Source organism: Anoplopoma fimbria, chromosome 20 (genome assembly GCF_027596085.1).
Source record: "Anoplopoma fimbria isolate UVic2021 breed Golden Eagle Sablefish chromosome 20, Afim_UVic_2022, whole genome shotgun sequence".
NCBI classification, from domain to species: Eukaryota; Metazoa; Chordata; class Actinopteri; order Perciformes; family Anoplopomatidae; genus Anoplopoma; species Anoplopoma fimbria.
The window spans coordinates 13,009,152-13,034,995 of record NC_072468.1 but is presented as its reverse complement, the minus strand read 5'-3'; the positions used below and the strand labels follow the sequence as shown (position 1 = coordinate 13,034,995).

The window sequence follows — 25,844 nt, the reverse complement described above, 5'->3', positions numbered from 1 at the left end:
TGGGCTCCATAAAGCTTTGAAATGACAGTGTGGAGAGCAGACTCCCGCTGCAGCCAACCGTTTGGGGATGCACAGCCAAGTGAAGAGCCAAGAGGCCAGCAGGTTAATTTTAGATCTGTGTGGTGTCCCTTGGAGTCTGCTGCTAACTCTCTGTTTAGGCTTCTCTCAAGCCCGCTGAGCTGTACACACACACTCTGCATACGTTTCAGACATCGTTTTCTGAAATATGTAATGGGCGGTTGGTCTTGAGAGCATTACTGTGAGATCAGATAGTTGCGGTGGTGTTCTGGCAGCGGCGGTGTCCTGGCAGCGGCGGTGTCCCTTTCCTGTGAATTACAGCTTGTGTTGAAAAGACTGGGTGTTGTCCACACTTGAACATGGATACAGTATCAAATTCCTCAGAACATTTGTTTGGAAAGCCACCCTGACATTTGGAATTGTCTGGCTGGAGATAGTATCGGCAAGCTATTGTTCTCCCCTGGATGTGGAGAGAAATTATACACTAAACATGCAACACTGATGTTTTTAGAGAGTGTGTGTACTTCTGAAAAAGGACCATGTAGCATTTCATACCAACTGTCGACTGAAACAACAATACCTCAGCACATATTGGGCTCCAAATTCAATCAAGCTTGAACCTAGAAAACAATATGAAACGCCTGTGAGCATGTATACAAAGGTAAATGGGCTGTCTAAGCATGTTAGTATTCCTCCATCACAGTGAAGGGGCCGCTGTTGGTGGCTGTGAAAGCTGCTTTTATTGAAGCCTAAACGGCTGCATTTAGTGAGGAAATCAGCTTGAACATACCATTCTATTTCTGTAAGTTCTCCTCTTTCTAATGGGATTATAGGCAAATAGAGACAGAGTGGGCATGGCACGTAGAGCAAATTTAGGTATTCAAGGTGGGGGGAGAGAATGTGAGTAAAAGGCTGCAACTGCATTAATTCATGTGTATGTGTCTACTCATCTATGTGTGTCAGTAATAGCATGTATATTTGTGGCTATGCCGAATAGTTTTTGGGCTGAATAGTTAATGTATACTGTATGTGTCTTTATCTTATAAGACACCGTGTGTTTCTTAAAGTAAGGTCCTGAAGAGGCTTGCCAAGACTCAAAAAGCATTCAAAAAGCAAACACTGGAACAGTCCAGTATGCAGAAGAAATGGAATTGGTATTTTTTTTATATTTACTTTTAGAACGATTCAGTACATAAAAATATCCAATAGAAATATTACATTTGCATTCCTAAAAACAATATAAATAGATTTAAACATGTAGGCCTATACAAAAATGAATAAAATCAACGGGGATTTGGACAATTATTAAAAAAATTTAAGCAGTATCAGAATCAGAATCAGCTTTATTGGTCATGTATGCGTATGACCTTTACTCAGTCTCAGGCAAAATTCCCCACCAGTGACACCAAAAGCTTATGGGCAGATTGCCATGGAATGTATGTAACACATTCATGTACCTCAAAAGATGAACCCTTTTTATTGAGGATACTCCATGATCTCTCCTTTATTGCCACCATTTAGCTAAACACTGGTGACCATCATGGATTGGTCTAGCTTTAGTAAGAGACTTAATAAGATAATAAAAATTTTCCCTTCAATTGTCACCCATCTGTAAATAGCACATTCAACCTGGGGATTTTGCGTGGTGCTCTGGCCCGTACGCTGGTGTATTTCAAACACAGCTGGTCCCTTTCAAGTTTACACAGTTCTGAGACGTTGTGGTCTGGAGCACAACAAACAATAATAAAGAAAAACAGAAGCTACTAAGGAATTTTCTATCGGCCTGTAAGTTTGCATTGCCCAATAAATGTGTGGTTTCAAGTCTAATGTGTGTGTGTGTGAGTAGACATGACAGAGTGGCACTCTGAGTGGTTCTCTTACAAAGAGGCCCCATTAAAGGGCTTTAAACAGCAGTACATTCTATTGAATCTAATCATGCAATCATGAATATCCTTCAGCAACAGAGATAGCAGATTTACATTAGATTCATGCTCCGTCCTCATTAGATTTTCTAGGGAGGGAGGAGTGAGATGGGATAGGGATGGCCATTAGAACATGCTATGTAATTAGTCCAACCCCCTCCTCCACAGCAGCTGTACATTCCATAATCCATATTCAAATGCAGTGCTGACATAGAAACTGTGTTGCAGAGACCAAAGAGTGCCACTGGCACTGTCCAGCAACCGGTGCCGGCCATGGGGATGTGTTGAGTTTTTTTTGGAAGGGTTTGGAAGGCTAGGGACTGTAATTTGAAGGCCCACTGGTTTGGATAATGAGCTCTATGTGTTCCACTCTCTTACAGATACAATTTCAGACAAAAACACAAACACAACCAAATGAGAGACTGCAAATCTGGTCTCAATCCAAACCCTTGTTCTTTCTATTTTACTTCCTCCAACTGTAGAAGAAACCCTGCGTTTCGCTTAAAAAGGAGAATATGAAGGCATGCCATTCTTTTGTAAATCATTCATCCTTTGTCCTTACGCAGCTTCTGTAAGAAAGCAGTGCAACATGCTGCTGTTTGGCCTCCAGTTTACAATCCTGTGTGATGAAGATTTAGTTCAGCATCGCCCCCTCTGGAGAACACTATTGTCAAGTGTATTAATTAGCCTATTTTGTGTAAGTATAACGATCTGCATAGTTTAGTTAATTTACGGGGCATGCATAAGAATGATGGAGGGGGATTGCAGAGGAGGAAATGTGCTTGGGAAATTTGTTTCATATTTACATAATTATTTAGAAGCTCCTGCTGATGCTGAAACTGAAATTTTTGGGCTTTAATTTATTCCAAAAAAAGGCTTGTTTGCTCAGGGATTGTGCACAGGGACTCAGCTGGTTAATCAAGCATATGTATAATTCATTTTCCAAGCATGGGGTCTGGCACTGAGGCTGTTAAGATGAGCATTTCTAAATGTAATATTTTCACTTTCTCCCTGTGAAGTCGAAGCCATATACTCTGAAGAGTTGGACTATATCAATAGTGCCCAACCTAAACACTGCATCATGTAAAAGGAGCATTTTTCATAGGATGACAATATGGATCTACGACTACCTCCCTCATTCTCTCCCCCCTCCTCCCACCGCCTGCCTCCATATATACACCCCTGCTGGGAGCCCCACAAGTCAGTCTCAGGCTGCTTACACAAACAATTAGAAGATATTTTTGGCTTCCAACAAAAAAAAAAATCATGCAGTAATTGTGCCTTCTGTTTGAGCAGCCACTTTGTTTCAGCATTGGAACATAACACCAACCCGCAGATACACACACATAAAGTAGATTAGCAGAGTTGAAGGGCGAATAATCTCTATGAACCTCATGACCCATGACGAACCACCAGAAATCCCATTTACACTTAAAAATACTAATTACCAGGCCTCATTGCAGTGAGCAAGCAGCCGTATACTGTACACGGGGCTCTCAGTGATAAAGGCTTGTATAAGCCGGTACCAGCACCAGCATTTTAGACTGAAGGTGCTGCTGATATCCTGCGGGGACTGAGAGGACGGAGGCCAACATTGACATTTGAATTCCTAGATCAAGAAATGAAATCGATGTAGTTGGATGTATCGATACAATGATCCAAGATCCAATATTGTCAATGCAAAGTAAAAACAGCGATACATCATTATGTTAAAGGTACGCCTTTATTTTGAAATTCCTGTCTGTTTCCCATTTCCACCCAAGCAAACATCCTTTCTAAACATCCAAACAGGGCTAGCTGCGTTAGTGAGCGGTGTTAGCGAGTATGCATTATGGGATTTAGTGGCATTTATGGGATGGATAAAGGCGTTTTTCCTTCCTACAAATTCTTCTCCTATTATTTTTCGCTGCCTACTCCTCCTCCTTGACCTATAAGTAGACTTGTTTTATTGGAGAAGAGCAGCCAACAAAGCTTTGGTTATTAACCCATTTTGTTATATAAGCTTTTATATTGAAGCAGCAAAATCAGGAAACGTTGGGTTACGCAACAGGACTCACAGCTGTGCTCCAGGCCCGATATTACTGTACAACATACTGTACTGTCTTTGTGCTGATTCTGCGGTTGGGTTTCATTGTAGCGTCTCTGTCTAACACAGATAATGTGTGATACAGCTGTTAATACCCTCCGTCCTTCTCCTTTGTACAATCAATCAAACTGCTTCATATCCACTATTACACAAGTAGGTCACACTGACTGGATCATCTGACAAGATTATACATAATACAGTAAAAATAGCTAGCACCATGATGAGACGTTTTATGGGTCAGAAACTAGCAGCAGGAACATTTGTTATTCATGTCAGCCAACCCCACTTTCTTTACATGAGCTGCTGGTGCTTGATACATCGGAGTGGTAGTGAGTGGAGGGAGCGATGGTTGTACAGAACAACTGTTCAGCTCTAACCTTTCATTAAAAGAAGCTGAGCTGCCCCGAGGCATAGCAGTAAAAAAATGCTCACTATTCTCTCGTCGAATCAGGAAGTCAGCTAAGCAAATAAACAGAGTAATAACATCACAACATAATCAGATTACTCTAGAAGGCAGAAACAAAACAAAAGTGTGGTTTTGTCTGGATAATCAGCTGCAGGGTTTTTCCTGAACAGGAGAGAGATGTGATGTCCTGCTGAGAACAGACGTATAGACTGCAACTGGGTGAACACCATGAAGGGTTAATAAGCCGCCAAACACCCCTGGTGCTGGGCTTCACATGAGCCCGGGCTGCGCTGGGAATGGGATCGGGGCTGGAGGAGGAAGGAGGAGGAGGAGGAGGAGGAGGAGGAGGAGGAGAAGGCTGGACCTCTCCCTGTGTCCCACTGGGACAAAGTGGGATCCAGCCCCACCCTTCCCTCCCCACACCACCGCTCCTCTCTCTCCCAGAGTGCTGGAGCTTTAAGTCCGTCTCCCAGGTAACACACACACGCACACACACACAGCTGCTGACAGACACACACACACACACACACACACACACACACACACAAACACACACGCATGCACAAACACACTCTTAATAACAGGCCCTGCAGTGCAGAAAGCGCAAGGCCTTGTTAGCCAACAACCAGGCGTGAAATCACTGCACCGTACTCCCACCACGATGAGTCAATCTATACCTCCTGTTTCTCTTTGTTCATGCCTCTCTGTCTCTGTCTGTGTGTGTGTGTGTGTGTGTGTGTGTGTGTGTGTGTGTGTGTGTGTGTGTGTGTGTGTGTGCTGAAGATGAGTGTGTTTGCTGGTTTTCCTCCAGGCCACGCAGAGCTCTATCTTTGACTGGCTTGACTGTCTTTTGTTTAGACTCCTCTGCAGCTCAGCTCCAACACACACCTCATGCTGTGCATCCTAAACACACTATCAGAGGATTAGGTTAACTTTCCCTGACTTTAAATGAGAAGGGCTCTATTGAGTGCATTTCCATACACCTGTTACTGTGCATGCGTGTAAGTGTTATTTGGTCCCCATTCTGAGATGGAGAGTTAGCCTATTGGTAGCTTAGCATTAGCATGTCTGGGAGTAAATGAGATAAAAGCTGATGAAACTGATGTTTTTAAAATAAATGATGACTTTGTATGAGATGGTTTTGCTTCTTTTTTTAAGTTGTTTTCTTGAAATGTGGACTCAGCGTCGACACCGAGAGCCAAAGTCTTGCTAGCTAGCTGCCGGTCCACTAGCTTGTGCAGCTCAATGCTATCTTTGATTGGGTGTTTCTTTTCTTCTCTTTCTGATCAACTGAAACCTGTTCAAGAGGTTTTATCTATATTTTAATAAACATGACTATCTACCTCAGTCACTGATATTAGTTAAACCATTTATTTCAAGGCAATCAGAAAGACTACAGCTCCCATCATTTCTCCTATATCTATGTCATCCACCAGTGCTCCGTTCCAATGTAATTTTCAAACTTCCTAATTTTTTTATTTTATAAAATAGTATGGTAACATGATTATATTATATTGTTGTTGAGTAATATTATTTTGCATTGCTGAATTCTTGCTTTTTTATAAATGTCAGCTGGTGATATTCTATATATTATCAATATACCTCATTAAAAGACCCAAACCAACAACGAACAGATCCCACTACTTGTAATTGTGAGTATATACAAGTACCAATATTATGTGTATCCAAGGCCTCATATGTCTTATTCATCTGTGCAGCAGAGCTCCATAGTTGTCCAAGAAATACTCAAAACCAACACATTCTTATTTCCAACTCGTTACATATCGAGACTATGACGCTCTAGGTTACTCTAGTGTTAATTATGGACGAGTCAGGTACGGAATAACAGTTACTGCTCCTTCCATGCATGGTGTCTTTCCAAAATAAACTTCCAACTTATGTTTATTAATTTTAAGGTTTACTTATGCAACACAATTCCTTAGAAAATTCGTGGTTGGGGTTAAAATAAGTTAGCACGTTTATTATGTAAAATAAGTACTCTTGTTATGTAACTTGAGGTTAGGTACTTCAGTTATGTAACAAAATAATATCAATGTTGACTGGGTTTCACACAGGACACAGACAGCAGTCTCCTGTGTAAAATTCCTGTGTTTGTTTGATCCGTCCTTCCTCCCATTCTACCTACCCGCTGGACTTCTTCACTCTAGGCAGTTGCTCTGAGTGTTATAATTACTCAGGTGGGTTTACTTTGGAGTTAGTTGAAAGTCAGGTGCATCTCATACAGATGCTGAAGGGTGCCTCGGTGAGTTGATATCAGACGCTTGGGGGCACCGACCAAGCCGTGGTATTTGGTGAGTTGGGAGTGCGAATTGGTTATCAAAACACATCAATGAGCCACACTGTTGGACTGGGTCACGTGTTCCTTCATCACCATGAACACACACACTGTAGTTTATTATGACACATTCAAACATACACCGTCCAGATGCCACATAGAGTGCCAAATGTGGATTAATCCGCTGCTGAAAATAGTCCTAAACAAATGCAAGATTTCCACCTGTTTGAGTACCTTTTCCTGAGAGAAAAAGTAATATAATATCAGAAGAGTTTGCTGTATCTTCTTCTTAATGAGTTTGCTCATCTTCACATAACAGCATCTGATGACGTCTGTTTCTTCGACAGACTTTTTTGGAAAGAACTTGTTCGGCATCTGGATAACAACATATTGGTATCCAATCTCATTTCTAAATTCACAATGTCAGACAGAAAGCCACATCAACATATAAACACTTCTCTGCTACAGTTCTCTGTTTTGTGCTACCAGAATTCTTTTACAGAGCTGAGTGCGCAGCAGCAGTTGCCGCATTGAAGCTCTGTGCTGCTCGTTCTCTCCCACTAATCACAAGGTTTTGGGCTGCGGCATTATGCTAACTTACACTGGCAAAGGGGAGGGACCAAGGGGGTGCTTTGATAAGTCGAGCATGGCGAACATGAATGAGGCAGCGACAGGCGAGGCAAAACACACATTCATTCCTCTCACAATGCCGAGCAGCACTTTTAATTAAACCTTATCCAACATGATGAATAATGCAACAGCTCCCCTCGCATCCACAGTCTCCTTTCTGTTGCTCACCACGCTGCGTTCAACCATCTCCAGTCACATGCATACATTAGGCAGAGGAATGGCAGAGAAGAAAGGCTCTGCTCTTTCTGTTGCACAACATAATAAATATACAAAATGTTTTTTATAGTTTTGGCGACAGTGGGAAAAACTGTGGTGGTGCAGAGCAGAGCGAAAAATGGTTCAGATTGTCTGATTGTGCCTTCAAGGTCTGCTGTTTTGTCGCTTTGTTCGGAACATGTCAGAACTGACATAGTGGGAAGTGTTGTTGCTGTTCAAAAAGCCCTCTCTCTCAACAAGAAGCAGGTATAACTTTGACTTGATTCAGCCTCTATCACAAGGGCAAAGGGATCAGTGTGAGGCTCATGGAGACAAAGTCCAACATAACATGCTCCCCGTGGGAGAGAGATGGCCTCACTGCATCAGACAAGACCAGCTGCTGAGAAACACATCAGTACCCCCCTCTTCCAAACTCATGGACACACTCCTAACCGGATAGAGAGAAGGGGTGGAGGAAGGGTGAGAGGGCCGAGAGGGAGGAGGAGGAGGAGGGGGGCCGCCTGTCAGAGAGAAAGGCAGCAAAAGGGATATTCAGAGCATTGAGGAGTAAAAGGATTGTATGGGAGAGTGAACCCATTACAGGGCAGACTGGCTGGGGGCATGGGAAGACACGGAGAGGGCTGCAGGGAGGTGCCGGGTGCATTTAGCCCCAGAGAGGATCACCAGAGCGAGGCTTTGCCAAGGAAACCTCAGAGACTCTACTGAACCAAGAAAGGCCCCAGTTAACGGAGGACTGCTGCAGTGGAAGCTGCAACACACAACCTGTTTAAAAACAAAATGATCATGAACAAACAGGATACATTGTGTCTCTAAGACCTTATGTGTCCCTGTATCTCTTTTCTGATTAAAGTGTAAATTCTCCCAATTTTTTTAAATGTCCACCTCATGGTGTTGAGACATGCAGATAGTTTGGGCTCTAGAAACAATTTTTTTTTTGTATCTTAAAGTACTGTTGCAGCATCACTACAATAGGATTTTATTTATGCTGATCACAGCATTGAATATGTAAATACAACCTTGGGGTTGTATGCCACTGCCACAACAGTCAAGTTACACTTGTCATCACTTCATCATTTAGTCATTTACGACATTTGTGTGAAATTGTGATAATTAACATAAATTCTTGAGTTATGACCAAAAAACTTGTTTTGTGAGGTCACAGTGACCTTTGACCTTCAAATTCTAATCAGTTCATCCATCAGTGAAGATGGATGTTTGTGCCAAATTTGAAGCACTCCCCTCCGGCCACGGCTGTCGCCGTAGTAAAATAGAAGTCCTGCATCCCCAGATCACACTTTAAATCTGTGCAAAGAAAGGTCTTTGGATTGTCTGAGCACTAGGAACACTGTTTCTATAAATCTTTTCAGTGTAATTTTCAAATGCTTTGAGCACCACAAACTAAACGTCATTCAACTCTTTTGTATAAGAAGGAAACTTCAACAAAATATTAAACTGTAATCATGCAGACAGGTAAGATGGATTTGGGTATAGTGTAGTCACTAGTCAGCACTCAGGACTTCCCTGGAAGAGTTCGGAAATTAGATCAGGAGCAAAGACAAAGCAGCTGTATGGAGCATTTTGAGGAGAGCAGTAAAAGAGTAAAGAGGGCTGAGAGATGGAGGAGGGGATAAAGGGGGAGGAGGGTATGGAGGGAGAAGAGACAAGGGTTTTTTTTTATTGGAGAGGAATGTGTTGCTGCAGCAGAGCCAACCAGCCACAGCAGTGTGTTGTACCAGCCAGTCCCACAGCCCTGCACGGCCTGATAACGCTCAGCTGGTTATGAACATGTTACTCTGGGAGGGCAACTGAAGGCCAGCGATGAATATAGCAGTAGTTCTGTGTTCCATTTTTAAATGCGTAAGTCAAAGGTGAATTCTTAAAAAGACACTCAGGTCATACAAGGTATTTTCCATCAGCCATGTGGTTATGCAAATCTTTTGAGGATAACAAAAGCTGAGCATGCCTGAAAACAACAAATCACAGAGCATTGACGTGGAACAATTCTGCTATATGCGAGATTATATGCAGCGACAACAACTTTAAATTCATGTTTTAATTCAATATCTGTGCTGTTCCACTAAGGTGTGGTTAAGGGTAGGCATCCAAAACACTTGGTTAAGGTCGTGGTTACGGTTTTAAAAATAACTAAGATTTATTGTAGATCGTGAAAAGCAGCCTGCAGGACGAGAGCCTGAGAGAGAAGCTACACACTAATCCAGTACAAACCTCTGCATCCTTACTTTCTGCTTTGCTACGTTGAGAAAACACCACTCCCTCCGTTGGCACAGGACGGATATCATGCGCCGAAGAACTGTGCAATATAAATGGAATGCCTCAGGATATTAGACTGTGCAATAGGGCAAAATATTGCACGGAACGTTTTCATGGTAGGCTGAGGTGGAAAAGGCATATCAAAAAAAGATCAGAAGGGGTGAGGGTTGATGGGAAGAGATCCTTAACTTCACCATGACGGTGTGCTATCTGCTTCTTTTTTGTCTTTGACTGTTCCATTAGCAGCAGAAAGCCCCCCAAAAAAACAGAAGAAAAAGAGCAGAGGTGTTGGGAGAGTAACTGCATCATCACCTGGTCTGAGTCCAGACAGGGTTCCTTGTCCTGAAACGAACCCAATCAGTACTGCTCAATGTGAGACCTGGCCTCATGACAGACATTTTACCCTAAGTGCTTGTCCTATCCTAAGTTTCAAAGACGTCTGTGTCCTATCTGATATCAGACCTCCTTTCTCATCTCTTAAGAAATCCTAACTAGAACTGTAAATTAAATTCTTCAATCAGCACTCGTTCTGTCCGTCCTGTAAAAATAACCCCTCATCACATCCTTTTGAATATATTTTGATAAAGGTGGATGCAAAAATGCACTGATTCACATTTTATTTTGCTGTAATTTCTGAAAATGTGCGTATTACCTGTGTAACACTATAAACATAACATGAGAGAGCTCAGGTCAGCCATGCCCTTGGCCTCAATGTAAAGACGTATTCAGGACGTGTAGGCTGACCTAAGTACACTTATCTCACTGCAGGGGCAGGTCAACTGAACACAACTTCAAACGGGAATCAATAATCATAATATTCCTTTGCACTCTCTGTAATCTGGCCCAACGGCAGGAAAGCGTTCCCCCTGCTACTCCTCTAACACTCCTCCCTTTCATGCACTGACATTCATGTGTTTGCCACTCTCTTCCCCTGCAGTGTGGGCTCCCGTATACAGGCCGCACACATACAGGGCGGCAGTGTGCCGTTAACATGCAAACTCCCCGGCGAGTGTATAATTTGCCAGTCATGTCCAATTCGGATCGAGTCAGTCTCCTGCTGACTTCCTGCCTGGGCTCGCTGATGAATGCTGGGAAAACAGATCTGATAGAGTACTGTCACAAGACCAGTATGCTGGAGCCAACAACCAGTGTGAGACCCCGAAGAATGACTCAGCTCTTTTGGGTTAAAGCTGCAGCGTTTTGGGCTAAAAGCTGTGTCATTTGCTACCCAATTAATCCTCATTGTTGTTCAGTGTTTCCCTCAGATTTGTGTTCATGTCATTGTGGGAAAGAACATTTAGACCATCATGGAACGGTCCCTATTCACAACTGAAAGAATAATACACATACAGAAACAGAGTGAGATCAAAATCACAATAAATACATCAGACGGAAAAAGTTATTTGGCAACTGAGAAAACTTACTCAACTGCTGATGAGGACTGTGTAATGCGGTTGAAAGCGCCAGAATAAAGACACAAGTGGATCTTGAATTGAGGTTGTTTAAACCATGGCAACCACAAAAAATGGGAAAACCAGACAGGAGCTGATTTTACTGGCATCGGAGTTTCCTGAATTACCAACCAACAGAACGATTACCAAAAACAGTCCTGAAGCAACATCATGTCCAAGTTTGATTATCTAGTCCTGGCCAACAGACAATGTTTATCATATAAGCTAGTTAAAGTGGCTAAAAAATTATGTCATTTTGCTAGCAAGTCCCTATATTATAATTAGGATTTGGCAGTATGATGAGATTATTGTTCAACACATTATCGGTTGGCCACAATAATAGTCCTCAGGTGTATAACAGAGTAAAATGAAATTATACAATGCCTGTTTTTTCTTGCCTTCTCTATCCTCCACCACATTGTTGTAGCATATCAAAATAAATGTCTGATTTTGTGTTACTGTAGTTATATAAATATAATGTATTGTGCTGTTAGATTGCTGCTATTACGCCACATTAATACAGGTGTGTACTGAAGAGTAAACTGTTTTTTTCCACAGTGAAAATGCAGTTTTAATAGAATATTTGTTAAGATAAAACATGTTTAGAATTTTGAATATATTATCTTTCCTATCTTTTTTTCAATATATTATGACTTTTGGTCTGAGGACTGAGACAACTAGCCCAACAAGGACACAGTGCCGCCACGCTCACTGTGTGTGTCTGAGAGTCAGAGAGGGGAAGAGAAGGTGCACGCAATGTTTCTGTAAATTATTAACAATAATAATTTGAATGTCAACATTATGAATGAAGCTTCAAAGCTTTAAACTATTCAATACAGCCCTAGTGATTACCCAAGTAGCCCTAAATCCAGCAGGAAAGATGTCCGCTCTCGTTAGCAAAAAGGAGAGCCAGAGAATGTGAATGACGCGATTTGTAAGCTGTTTGATAAACAAGTCAAGACTTAAGATTGAAACACCAAAAAATCTTGAAAAAAAAAAATGAAAATCACCATTCAACAGAGAACGCAAATCTGCAACTGACCACAAAGAGCAGCCGGACCAAAACTCGTACCACGATGGGAGATTAATCTTAAAGTTTTCTTTTAACTCAACTGAACAGGTTTGGTGTGAAAGCATCCTAAAACAAAGAATTTGACTTACTAATATCCAGACTGCCACAGCGGTTGACTCCTTTAACTTCCCTTCAGAAGGGTCGTCAATTTTACTTGTTGACAGTAACTGCCAAAACAGAATGCTCCCCAGAGGATGAACCTGATCCATGTTAAAGATCCAACTCCTTTAGTTCCATCATTGAACACAACATCATAATCTAATGGGCAAATTATTAAGTAATTTGCAGAACACATCGAGAGGATGAACCCTTTTGATTTTGATGACCTTGTGACTTTTTTATGACACAACCCTCGGGACAAACGTTACATCTCCGCCCCACTGCAGATAAGACCCTGAAAATAGAAGAAATCATCAGTATGTTGAGTCTCTGGGGACCACTGGAGGGTCTTTACACTTTGAATCTTGTTAATGAAAGCAGTATATATGCTCTAATTGGAAAACGTATACATATGTATATACAGCTGTTCTACTTGGAGAACAGGTCCACACAAGACTGAAGGCAGACACAAGAACATCCTCACTTCCCTCCTCACACTAAAGCTCCTCAGTACAGCAGCTACATGTTCTCTGGACAAACGCTCCACTGTCCACACACTGCAACCTTCATATTGGCTTCTCAATCTGAATTTTATGGGGGAACATGTACTGCTATGGTATATAGGGCGGCTGTGGCACATGAGGTAGAGCGCTTGTCCCGTAACCACAAGGTTGGTGGTTCAAACCCCTCTACCGGCAACATGCCGAGGTGTCCTTGAGCAAGACACCTAACCCCAAGTTGCTCCCCAGGCGCTTCATTGCAGCCCACTGCTCCTCCGGGATGGGTTAAATGCAGAGAAATAATTTCCCCATTGTGGGACTATTAAAGGCTTAATTATTATTATTATACAGAATCACTGGGGTCTGGATTCTGGAGAACCAGCAAGGGAAGAAATACATGTAGACGGGGGCAGCAGCAAAACGTATGTTACTGTATTTCCTATTTCTCTCCTCAAAAGTTTTTAGAAACATATCGTAGTGTTTAGCTGTTTAATTAGAAGGTTTGTGACCCGGCCACCATGTTGAAAACAGTCGAGCCAAAACCAAACACCACCCAGCAACTGGAAAAAAACTTTCTTATTGTACAGTTTAACAGTAATTGATTACTGATTGGCTGTGTTCATTAGGGCGTTACAGAATCTTGCTAATGCCATGAAAATAACTAATAGAAGGGCAGAAACCTGATGTTTTCACAGATTATCTGTCTCAGGTTCTACTGTCGGGATATTGCAATAGTTTGAGCAAATATGACATCAAGTAATTTTCTATAAGTCAGCAACTGTGGCTTTAAGTGTCAATGCATTGTTTAAAGTTAAACCAGTCAAAGAGGCTTTGAGTTTAGTGGTGAAATAACAGTGAAGACACTCTGGTGCTCTGGATCATTTGTATTTTTCCTGGCAGCTTTGTCAGAGCCAAACACAAAGTGGGTCACCTCTCTGCAATGCTTTCTGGAATCACGTTGAAAATAGCTGAATAAGTAGCCAAGTCCTCATTGCACCATTGTGCCACAAACCCTACTGGATGCCCCCTTGCTTGGCCCGCAGAAGCTTGCAGGTTTATTTCCTTAAAGTGGCGGTGCTTTGACTTCCATACTGTCTACTGGGCTTCTACCACTGCAGTCATTTTTCATAAGTGAATCAACCAAAGGCTAACAAAAAAAATGCAGCCTTTTTGCTTATTTAGCCATTGCAATTCGAGGTAAAGGTGCAACATACATACAGTACATGCATTGGCACCATCCCTCTCCCCGCCTCCACTTGAGCTCAACTCATTATCCCACAGTGCTTTTAAATCACAGGACTGACAAAGTGGAACTCATTAGCATGCTTTATTTGACACTAATTCACTCGGCGGAGACGAGGAGCTCCAGATCTGCCGCTGAAGAGGAGCTGTTGGCCGTGCCACATAAGAAGGAGTCGGTTGTTCTTTTCTTTTTGGAGGAGCAAAAAAGGATAGGAGGTACATGTGCGATGCTCATTAGGGAGAGCCATATGGTGGAGGAAGGAGGGGAAAGAAAAAAACAGGATATGGAGAGAAAGGAGTGAGCACGGTGCAGCGCTTCGTCTGCATTGCTGGGACATGTCCTCCATCGTTGCGACTTGTTTATCAAATGTCACATCGTTTTCTCCTCTTCTATCAGTGTTTTACTTTTTACTCAGACAGGTGTGCATTTTTCATTTCAACCAAGAGTTGGGAGGGTTTTTATTCATGTACATCAGACTTTATGAATGAAAATTACACGGCTAGAAACAAACAGAAAGATATTAATAATCCTCCTAATATCACCAGGACAAACTGGGTAAGGATTGGGAGTTGGAGTGTTATCGTGATGGGAGGGGAGACGGCCTGATGGAATCTGCTGCATCCACTTATCAACAAATTACACATGAAATCTATCCCTGCACCTCCTGGAGGATTCCTCCCTCCATCGTCCTCCTCCTCCACCTCCTCATCCGTCCTTTACCTCTCCTCTCTCCTTCTTTTGCTCGATCTACTTTCTGCTTTGTCTTCATTCCTCCTCCATTTTCTCCCCCCACTCCTGGCTTTGTCCTCTCATCATCTCCTCTCATTTCCTCTCAACCCTCGCACTTGACAACAAGTAGGAGAAGTTTGTAAGTGTGTACCCAGAGGGAGTCGACCAAAACCCTTCCCCGTCCTCCTCCTATTCCTTCCCATCGCTCCCTCTTTTCTTCTTTCTGTCTTCTTCTCTCTGTCCCGCCTAACCCTGCCTCTGTTCAAAACATCCAATCCCCCCACCTGTCAATCATCTCGCAGGGAGAGAGGGGGAGAGGGAATTATACTTTCTGCATTGGTAAAATTGTTAGCACTTCTACAGATGTCTATGCTATCACTTCTATGCTAATGTAACGTTCCTTTTTACAATAAACACTTAAATGATGAAGGCCCTTGCAGATGACAAACTAGTACAGAATGTCAAACACACTTTAGTGTTTCTTCTTTATCTCTTCACTTTTCTTTTCACAAAATATACCAAAACACTGGCGATGAGGAGGATCTTGGGTAGATAATAATGAAAATAAATATGATGTTTTTTTGTAATCATACCCCTTGAACTAAAAATGAAATCTGGTTTGAATTGATATCAATATTACTGAGGCAGATCTATATCTTTGGATGGAAGGGAAAAACAACACTGAATGGAATTGACTCTTCAGGCCCAAAAATAATTCACAAACATTTACTGATTCATTTGGGTTAAACTCATACAAGTTGCTCCCAAATCTAAACCATTGACTGGACTGAAAGCTAATAAAACTAAAAATATATAATCATACAACTGAAAAGAAATTAAACATAAACAAAACATTTAAAATGATCTCTGCACATTCCACATGCAGCCAGTCTGTACACTCAGACAGGGCTATTGCCACCACTTCCACCAGCATCACTGCTGATAGTCTGTGACAGCACTTCAGCCTCTAATGCTAATGATGTTACAAACAACTACAGAGGCAGCAGAAGTTGTTTTGCTAGCGACTCGTACGACAACCACCACTACAGACATGAGGAAAACCTACCATCATTTCAAGGAATAAAAAAAGAACCCTGATCCGAAATGGACTGGAGGATAATTAGACCCCGGCAGACTCTGATACAGATAAGCACTGGCAGCAGCAGCACCATGCTCCACCAATTAGGAGGCAGCCCCTGTCAAACACGGCAGCAATACACACTTCATAGTGCTAACAAGACTTTTCTTATACCATGGTGATGATGATACAGCACGAGTCTTATCAGATCCACTCGCATATCAAACAAACTGACACACAGACCTGAAAACTGCGACTGGGGCGGCTTGATTATGGCAAAAATCTTCGGTCAATATTTAATGTATTCATTGATTTTGGCAACATCATGCATTTAGAATCTTTCTTACTGTACATTTTAAGGTTTAATGCATCAATCTGGTGCACTTTTAGAGCAATATAAAGCGCCTAGATTAATGAAGAACCTTGTGCTCTGGTACAATTTAATCATAAACACACTGGTCGTGCAGATATGATTTCCAAGCCGCAATGGAGGAAAAGTGCGCGCCGAGCGATTGTCCCTGACCTGCCGAGAGCACACTGCTGTAAAGGACAGGTGTGCACTGGATTTGTAACACAAGACAAAAAAAGAGCTTAATTGCAAGTCAGAGTGCGACACAACATTGATTTTATTTTGATCGTTTTGGGAGCCAAGATTGAAAATAAAATGTAACTAAAGGCCCAGCCCTACTTACCTAACTACATAACCTGATGAGAACTTGGCCAAACTCTGGTCAAGCATTGGGTCTTGTTTATATCGAACCAAGTGGACCTATGAAGACCTCAACAAATACACACACAAGTTGAGTCTGGCCATTATTCTGAAAGATTCAAAGTTCAAGGTCAAAATGTGTTCTAACATGAATCAGGAATGTTTTGAGTCGCCTATTTCTACATTAACATCTAATGACAACCTTTTAAAAATCCTCACTTCAAACAATAGCTATGCACGGTAACTATGGAAGTGTTGGGGAATGATGGGGGCTACCACAGATAAGCTAGGGCTAATTGTCAGGTTAATATGGCAGGGTGCATTAGAGTCTGACACACTACATTGTTACACTTCATACTTACACTGGCAAATTGGCATTGGACGTGAATGTGAGTGGTGGAATTGTGCAATAAGAACATAATTCCTAAAGACATTACAGCTGAAATTCAGTCCAGTCAACTGAACTTAAAGAAGAACTTGCATATTTTTATTTAATAACCACACTTCAGCAAACACAACATCCTGCTTATGACTGTGGGAGTGTAGCTGGTGTTGGCAAATGACAGAGAGACTGCATGATGATTTAGGAGAGGAGTGAAGAGAGAGAATGATAAGGAGTGAAGATGAAAAGCACGGAGCCTCGCAGCGCATTTTAATCTCAACGCCACGCAGCCTACGAGAAGTTAATGTTAAAGGATGCACATGCAACATTAATATCTCCTCATGTAAAAACATTCGGCATTTCACGACAGGTATCTGAAGCTCCTGCTCCGCGCACTTCACGTTAGCTTTAATGAGAGCCTGCGGTGCAAAATGTCGGCGTCCATGAGAGTGGGATGTAGATAAATGAGGTAAACAGGGGCAGAAACAGCACTGCATACAGATTGTGTAGAGCTGTAGTTCGTCATCGAGCGCCTTCACAATGCTTCTCCGGGAGGATGAGATGAAATGAAAAGCCCACATTACTGGCGAGCAGTGAATCTGTAAAGTTAGAGGAGGTAGTGGGAGAGTAAAACTGGCTGATTTGACTGAAGGCTCTCCATTTCTCAAGGCTATGCCTGCGGTTATCCTCCCCCTCCCCCTCCGGCTCACAGCGGGGATATACTTTAAATCACTTTGTCCTCTACCTAGAAAAAACTTTCTGACAGGTCGTTCCGTGGACCGCACAAAATCTATTTCTTCCCACTACAGAGCCGAAAATAGTCTTCTCCGTCCCGTTGACTTTGTACGTTTTGGACACAGACGGCTTTAAGTAGAAAGACGCCAGGGTAGAAACACACCAGGGGACAAATGCCTGCACAGCTATGACGGTGCCTGTATTTTATCCCTTAAAAATTGAAGCATGGTCATTCGGATGATACCTCAGGCAAGTCTGTGCGTGTGTATGTGTATGTGTGTGTGCGTGTGTGTTTAGATAAATAGCTGGCACCTCTACATTCCGGACACCACATTCAAGCTTTGCCTGCAGCCGTTATCTTCAAAGTGACACAGTGATGCTGGAGGGCCGAAGTGTCCCGTCGCCGACCTGTGAAGGCTGACTGCACTGACTGACACACTGCAGAGAGGCTGCTGCTTTGTGTGAAGTCCGGCCACAAGACCAGCACGTGGACAGAGGACAGCACTCAACCACATGACATCAGCCGTCAGGATAAAAAAAAGAAAAATATTTGGATTTGGTAAAAAAATAAGAGATGCTGGTTGTTCTTTGTGATGGTTAAAAAGTACCAAGATACATCAACAGTCTGACAGTCACTCGGAAAACAACATCTTCAAGCATCTCAAACCAACTATTTTCCATACAGCGGCCAACTGTGGTCCAACAAATTAAGAATTCTTGTTTTGAGAAAAACAAAAATGAGGTGGCAATCTTATACTGCTAAAAACACTGGAGACCCAACACAACTCCCCGGGCATTACTTTAGAACGCACTAGGTAGCCAGGAGTCAAGCTATGACGCTCCATTACGGTCACAGTAAACACGTAGTTAACGTTCTGAACTAAAAAAAAACCTCACAAAAGAGACCACTCACAAAACCTAAACTCCCTGTAGAGCAAAACACAAATGTCCCTCCAAAAATACTGCTGAATTTACACGTAATGGTGCGGCTCAACTCGCTTCTGGCAGGTACTTTTTCGCAAATCTTTCTGCTGTAAACCACAAAAGTAGGCGGAATTCTTGGCTTATCGTCAGAGCGACGTCACGTTGACCTTCCGTTACATCATTTCCGCATGACACAAACACAGTGTGTTGAATCCTTTTACCCGCAACCAAATGGAGGAGGACCAGGGCGTGGTTTTGAAGGCTATTTTCAAAAATCTGGGTTAAATTAATTTTTTAAAAACTGTGATTGCTATTTAAGGCAGCTTAGCTATTTCAAAATGGAAGGTTTATGCAGGATGTCCCTTGAAGCACGAGTCAAGATTCTCTCGGATCAATCACGTCCCAGTATTGGTTCAGCTTGTTCGACTAGGCAATACCAAAAAAAGTACCAGATACCAGGTACCTTAGCGTGCACAGCAAAAGGATTATTTTGTTTATGAAATATAGTCTCAAGCTCTTTTTTATACTGTTCATTGGTTAAATATTTGTAAAACCAACAGACAGACATAGATATTGACCAGTAGAGTTGATTCATGAAAAAAAAGATATGGGATTAAATATGGAGGTATAAGGTTTTCGCCCCTCAGCGATTATATCTGAGTATAGATCTGTAACAATGCCTCAATCCTCTGAAGATTTGCTTTGAAAACACAACTGACTAAATTCCTCTTTGGATCGAGGCACTGAGCTGTTGATTTTGCCTCTTTCATGTTGCTTTTTGCTCCCTGATTGAATCAATGTTTTATGCTTTTGTTATGTATTCCGACTGTGCGCGCACTGCGTCCAATTCTTCACAGCCTGGAGTGTCAGTGAAGTGTTGAGGCTTGGAGACAGGGCAGCTGTCTCCCACTTGTTGTTGGGACTCGGAGCTGAACTGTGTGGTCACTGAGTGGATGGATGGGGGGGGGGGTCGTTGCCTACCCTCGGCACCGAGTTGCATCAGCTAATCTTGTGAATAATGCAGAATCATGAATAAACATGGATCGATGCAGAGCAGTACTGTAAAGGAGACCTGCCTTTATCCCCCTCCCCTTTCTTCTCTTTCCACCCATGCCTCCATTTTTCAGTCCACTCCCTCTATCTCTTTTCTCACCACAAAACACTATTTTTCCTTCTTTTCCCTCCCTGCCAAAATCAAACACTGCCACTACGCCCCCACGCCCCCTCCTGTCACTCTCTCTCCCCGCCCTTTTCTTTTTCTCTCTGGCCACAGCACTGACAGACATTGTAGTGCCGTAGTGTCGCCGTGTCTCGGTGTGGACGAGTCAGGCCTGGCCTTCACTCTCGGCTCAATGGCTGCCCGGGTTTCCTCAAAGGCAGCCGTCCAGCCAGCACAAAGCCTGCCCACTGGGAATAGACCCACAAAGGAGAAGGGGGGGGGGGGCTGCTCGCCTCCTTTGCTCCGCTCCGTCTAAAGCGGCCTGCCTTCACCACCTCCTATAAATAATACAACGCTCTGCCGCCACAAAAAGAAACCCGGCCTCGCTCCCGCAAGCCCCTGCTTCCATCTCTCCTTTATTCCCTCCCTCCACCCTTCTCCCTGTTCCCCTTCTCCTCACCCCTCTTGGCTCTGATTTTTAAAGAATAGAGTGGTACACATCCACTCAAATGTTACATTAAATAATGTACATGTCTCTGTGCTGGAAGTGCTCATTATACTTTGCAATCTTATAATTTATAATATATTATCTTATCGAGCAGTGCGCCTGCACAAACGTGTTTTAAATAGTAAGGTTTCAGTGAAGATGATTGTGTTTGGGAAGTCTTGAGGATCCGAGTGGACAGCCCTCCATTTTTCTTCAACTCATCAAGACTTCTCTGCGTTTTTGATTTGTTTTCTTCAAGGATTGAACACAGTTTGAGTGAAGTATTTCTTAAAACTTTTAAAGTGTTTTCATTTGTAACACGTGTGGTTCAGGATGCGGATCAATGAATCCAAGTTCTGCCCTTTGGGGGGCGTTTATAACTCACCAAAAGGAAAAAAAAAAAGAAACCTCTAGAAGAGCAACAGAGAAGGAATCCTTTCTCTAGGAAAGGAAGTCATGTGTCAATATAATAAAATCACAACATGGTCAGTCCACTAACAGAAATTATACAAATATATTGAGAGCAGTGATGGCAGAGGTAGCAGTAATAGTCGGCAATGAAAGCAGTACTTATGATAGAAATATTAAATAATATTTATAATATTGCATGGAAAATAAAGTAATGTTAGCCAGCTAGCGTTAGACCACTGTCATATTACAAAATAGTAAATCGTAACATCCACACTGCAAGCCAATGCATTGATAACACTTTAAGCTAGTAAGTTAGCGTCTTGCCAACTTATCTCAGCTAATGTCAAACAGTAACACGCCACATGGTGAATAGTGCATATTCTGTACTGTTTAGGTTTTCTTACTTATTCAACTATAAACACTTGGTAGTAAATCCAGTTCAAACAAGTGCACAAGCTCTGTTTGTGGAAACAGTGTGTGTGTGTGTGTGTGTGTGTGCGTGCATGTGTCAGTGTATTAATGTGAATGTGTGCACAGGGATTAGGCCGCTATCAGTGAAGCTCTCCCAGCCTGTCAGGCTTTAGAACGGCCCAGACAAAGAGGCTGATTTCAATGTAAATGCAGCAGCTGAGAGGACACAGCTCTCTCAGTGGGGTGACTTCCACCCTACACACACACACACACACACACACACACACACACACACACACACACACACACACACACACACACACACACACACACACACACACACACACACACACACACACACACACACACACACACACACACAGCATGTAGATTTCGTAGAGGGAACATCAAGAGATAAAATGCTGAAGAGTGTCGCACAAAGTTAGAGATTGCTAGTAGCGCAGTTGATTTTGCACCTGTCAGTAATTACAGATGTACTCTGGTCCACAGCGCTGTGCTGCGGCCCTGTGCTGGTCCTCACAATCCAGAGTCCATCATTAGGACAGCCATTATCCCGTGGCTGGCCTCTGCACCTCTTATTACATGCAAATAGCGCGGCTTTATCCGAGCGCTGAATGAGACCCCGGCCTCTAAAGAATGGGACACCCTCCTCGCCCACTCAAAGCCATTCCTCCATCTATTACTGCATTCTCTGCTTCAGTGCACACGGCACAGATCTCATGGCGTCATCTTGATAGAAAGGCCGGGGCGTTTGGCGGGACACAGAGAAGTGTTGAGAGAGCTGTCAATGAGACTATGTGATGAACTGAACAGCTAATGATCCAATATGCACAATTTAGGCCTGATGTGCGTTATAATAATAGTGTTTTCAACACTTTATGGTCTGTTTTCTGGTGCTATATCACTATTTCATGGAATTTCAACTTTTCAATGCTAATTAGACTTTTAAGATGTTTTAGTACCTTCAAAAAGAAAAAAAAGAAAATATTCCTTTAAGGTTTAAAATTTTACATACTTTAAATATTTACTGAATTATAAGCACATTAGCTAGCATGACATATAGCTGTCTAAAAAATGGCAAACTAGCAACAGGCACAGTATTTAGTTAGGAATGCTACTCTTTACAGTATTGTAGAAGACTGTTTGCACCAGGACAAGGTGAAAAAATTATTATTATCTTTTAAATTATGAATATCATAAGATAATAAGTCAAAAGCTTTGACATGCCAAAGTAATGAGATAGGATATAATTATAATAGATGAAGAAAACAAGTCATCATTCTGGCATACTTAGTCAAATTTGACCTCATAATTACATAATTAAACATTAAGTATTTTAACTTCATGGATCAAAATCATGAGATCCCAATCAATTCACTGGGTTTGGGAGCAGTTTTGTAAGACTGTGTTTGTTCTTTTTTTGTGGTTGTCAATATGTCTTGTGTTAGTTGTATGCATTTCTATTGTATTGTTTTATAAAATAATGATCTTGAAAATAAAAAAAGGAGTAAAATATTTCCATTTTTTTAAGAATTTGATCAACTAGGACACCTTAATATAACATTTTTGTTTTAAGTTGAACTTTTTGAACTCCATTCACACATTTAACAAGTATTTCCGTATGGTTAAAGAATGTAGATATAGTTACACCGCACTGTGAACTGAATGTCACTCTTGCTAAAGATACAGACATTTTAAGATATAAGACCCAAGACAAAGCAGTAACCATCTTCCATTGTACCAGTCTTCCCATTAAGAACATTAGAGTTTCACCTTCTGTACTACTGGTTCATTTCCTGTAAGTGTGTGTGTGTGTGTGTGTGTGTGTGTGTGTGTGTGTGTGTGTGTGTGTGTGTGTGTGTGTGTGTGTGTGTGTGTGTGTGTGTGTGTGTGTGTGTGTGTGAGACTGCACGCTGCTGCCGTGTACTGTTTGTCTCTGCTCCTTTCATGGTAATGAGCACGTACCTGTCAGGCATCCGTGTGCAGGATGCTGCCTCAGGTCAGTGTTTGCTGCCAGAGGATGCCTTTCCATGGCTGTTCCTTCGTGCACACACCTGTATGCTGTCCCCGCTCTCTGTCTGCAGCTTGACATTTGGTACGGTGAAGATAGAAGACACTGCAGGGGGAGAAGACGCAGGCAGATTAGAAGCATACGGGCTGACAGAAAGACGAACGTTTCAGAATGAGTTGTTAAAAGACAGAAATGGTTATTAAGAAGTGAATACATGAATATTTATTTTACAGCAGGAGACTTTTTAAATGTTTTTACATTTGCTTATTTTAATTTGGGATTATTTTTGGAACATGTAATTTGAATTGAGACATATTTAGGCTCTCACCAGCAACATGTCCGCTGAATATGGTTGCAAAGGAAGTTGCATTGAAAATACTAAGCATGTGAAATGTTTTAAAGAAAGAAGAACATTTGTCTCATCATTTCCTGTTATGTCATATATTAGCCCCTTTTCACTGCAGGAATTAAGCTAAAACCTGGGGCTTCCCATGACCTGAACTAACCCATAATCCTTTGTGGCTTTGGTACCAGGCTCTTCCTTACCATTCTAGAATTTCTATGCACTTGAATGGCCTCCTCTTCCCAAATAATAATGAGTGCCTGGACATTTTTCTTTGTCCAACAAGCATTCGTCACGTTCCCTTTTGAAGTATTGGTTGTCCTGATCCATACAGACGCAGTATTAGTGCCAAGGTGTGTCTGTTAATGTCTTTCTTGAAGTCATTAGGTAACATAACATTAAGCAGCAAATAACTTTACTGACCTTGGAAGTTTTAGCACTCTATGCTAATGTACCATTAACATTAGCAGAAATTACAACGTTGATTTTTTCTGCATTTCTTTTCCCCTGTAGTTGATGTGTCAACGTTAACGCTAGTTTGCTAATGACATTAGCATAGCTAGCTAATGTTAGAAATACATTCAGATTGTATTCATGCTGGTCTCATCCAACATTCGTAGAAAAAGCTACAAATTATAATGCGTTGTAATTCGTAGATATCCTACGAAATTTGTGAACGAGGAAGTATTAAGACCGATAAATCACACTCGGGGGGCGCAGGAGAAGAGGTGGATGGGTCCTTCCTTCAGCCAGGAGACCGCTGTTTGTTTCCTGTGTGAAACAAGAGGTCAACGTTGATGGTTTTTTGTCACTTATGTTTCGGAATTAGTTCCAGCACTTCCGTGGTCATTTGAACCCAAACAACAATCTTTTCCTATATCTTACCAACTAGTTTTGTTGACTGAACCTAACTAAGTATTTCACCATCTATTCCTAAACATAACCAAGTAGTGTTGTGGCCTAAACCTAACTGTGTTTCCTACGAGGAAAAACGTTTATTTTGAAGTTTACTTTATGATTGTAAAGAGCGGAAAATAGGAAAACATGAGGAGTCACTTTTCGCAGGACATCATACTAACCTGGATGAGGATACGCTATTGTGTTACATAACCTTACGTAACTGTCTGTTTGGGGGAACAGTGTTTGTGTGCGTGAATTAAACTTTATCAGTTACAGCTATATCAATATACATCCTTGCAGTGAAATTGAAACATCATTCATTGATAAGGAAGTGTAATAAACACATGATTTTATGGCAGACGTGATCACAGGTGTAGTGTTCCACCATAGATCCTGTGGATGGAGGTCCAGAGGGGCCCGAGCCTTGATGTCGGCAGCAGGACGCTATTGCCGTGGGGAGGAGTGCCTCACAGACTGAAAACCCATGTGGCAAAGGCGTCATTACTGTTGGCCATAACATTGTTACATTATCAAGACAGTCCTGAAATGTTATTTTGATGAACACTGAGGATATAATAAAAAAAAAAAGATATGAAATAGTTACTCAGTGTGATGGAAATACCCACTACTCTACTTCACTGGCTAATTGTGGTTCTGGTCACATACTGGGAAACAATAGGGATACAAAGTTGTTTATCTAGCTCTAATTCCTATTGGGGGCAAACGGATTGAGATACTCGCTCCATATAAGAAGAGCACCCAGACACCCACACTCTCCCACTGAAATCAAATTCAAAATGTCACAATCCCATCCACACAGTAACAGCAACCTCAGGAGCTCTTATTGTCTCAATAATTCTGCCATTGTCCATGGTGATGTGTCTGGGTATTGTCTGGATAAACCCATAATACACATGACAATAGAGTGCACAGTTGGCTGTAGATAACTTACGGTTCATCCCCGCAGGGAAAACATGGAACATTTACTTAAAGGGTTCATCAATTTCTCCAGCATCTCTGACATGTTTTTTCTTGGCCGGTACAACCTCTGTGGTTACTGGCAGTACTGGGTGTTGTGAGCGCTACGGCACGCTTTTTACTGGGCCGCTCATAGTGGCTCCAGTACACGATTAAACATGCGGTTGTAGTCAAACACTCACAGCTGGAGTAATTAGCCAGTTCTTTATCTACATTCATTTCTCATTTGCATAATTTTGACACATCCTTCCCCCACAAAACTGCAAGTGGCAAATCCACACACACACACACACACACACACACACACACACACACACACACACACACACACACACACACACCACACACACACACAC

At 42.1% G+C, this 25,844-nt stretch overlaps 1 protein-coding gene across 2 annotated transcripts in view; it reads right to left on the bottom strand.

Moving 5' to 3' along the window:
- Positions 1-25,844, bottom strand: part of cdk14 (cyclin-dependent kinase 14) — a 173,608-nt gene that overhangs the window by 20,954 nt on the left and 126,810 nt on the right. For both annotated transcript variants that reach the window (XM_054622406.1, XM_054622407.1), the window contains one exon: positions 23,222-23,372. In XM_054622406.1, coding sequence (XP_054478381.1) covers positions 23,257-23,372 — 116 coding nt within the window. In that variant the 3' untranslated portion in view covers positions 23,222-23,256. The remainder of the gene's footprint in view (positions 1-23,221; positions 23,373-25,844) is intronic.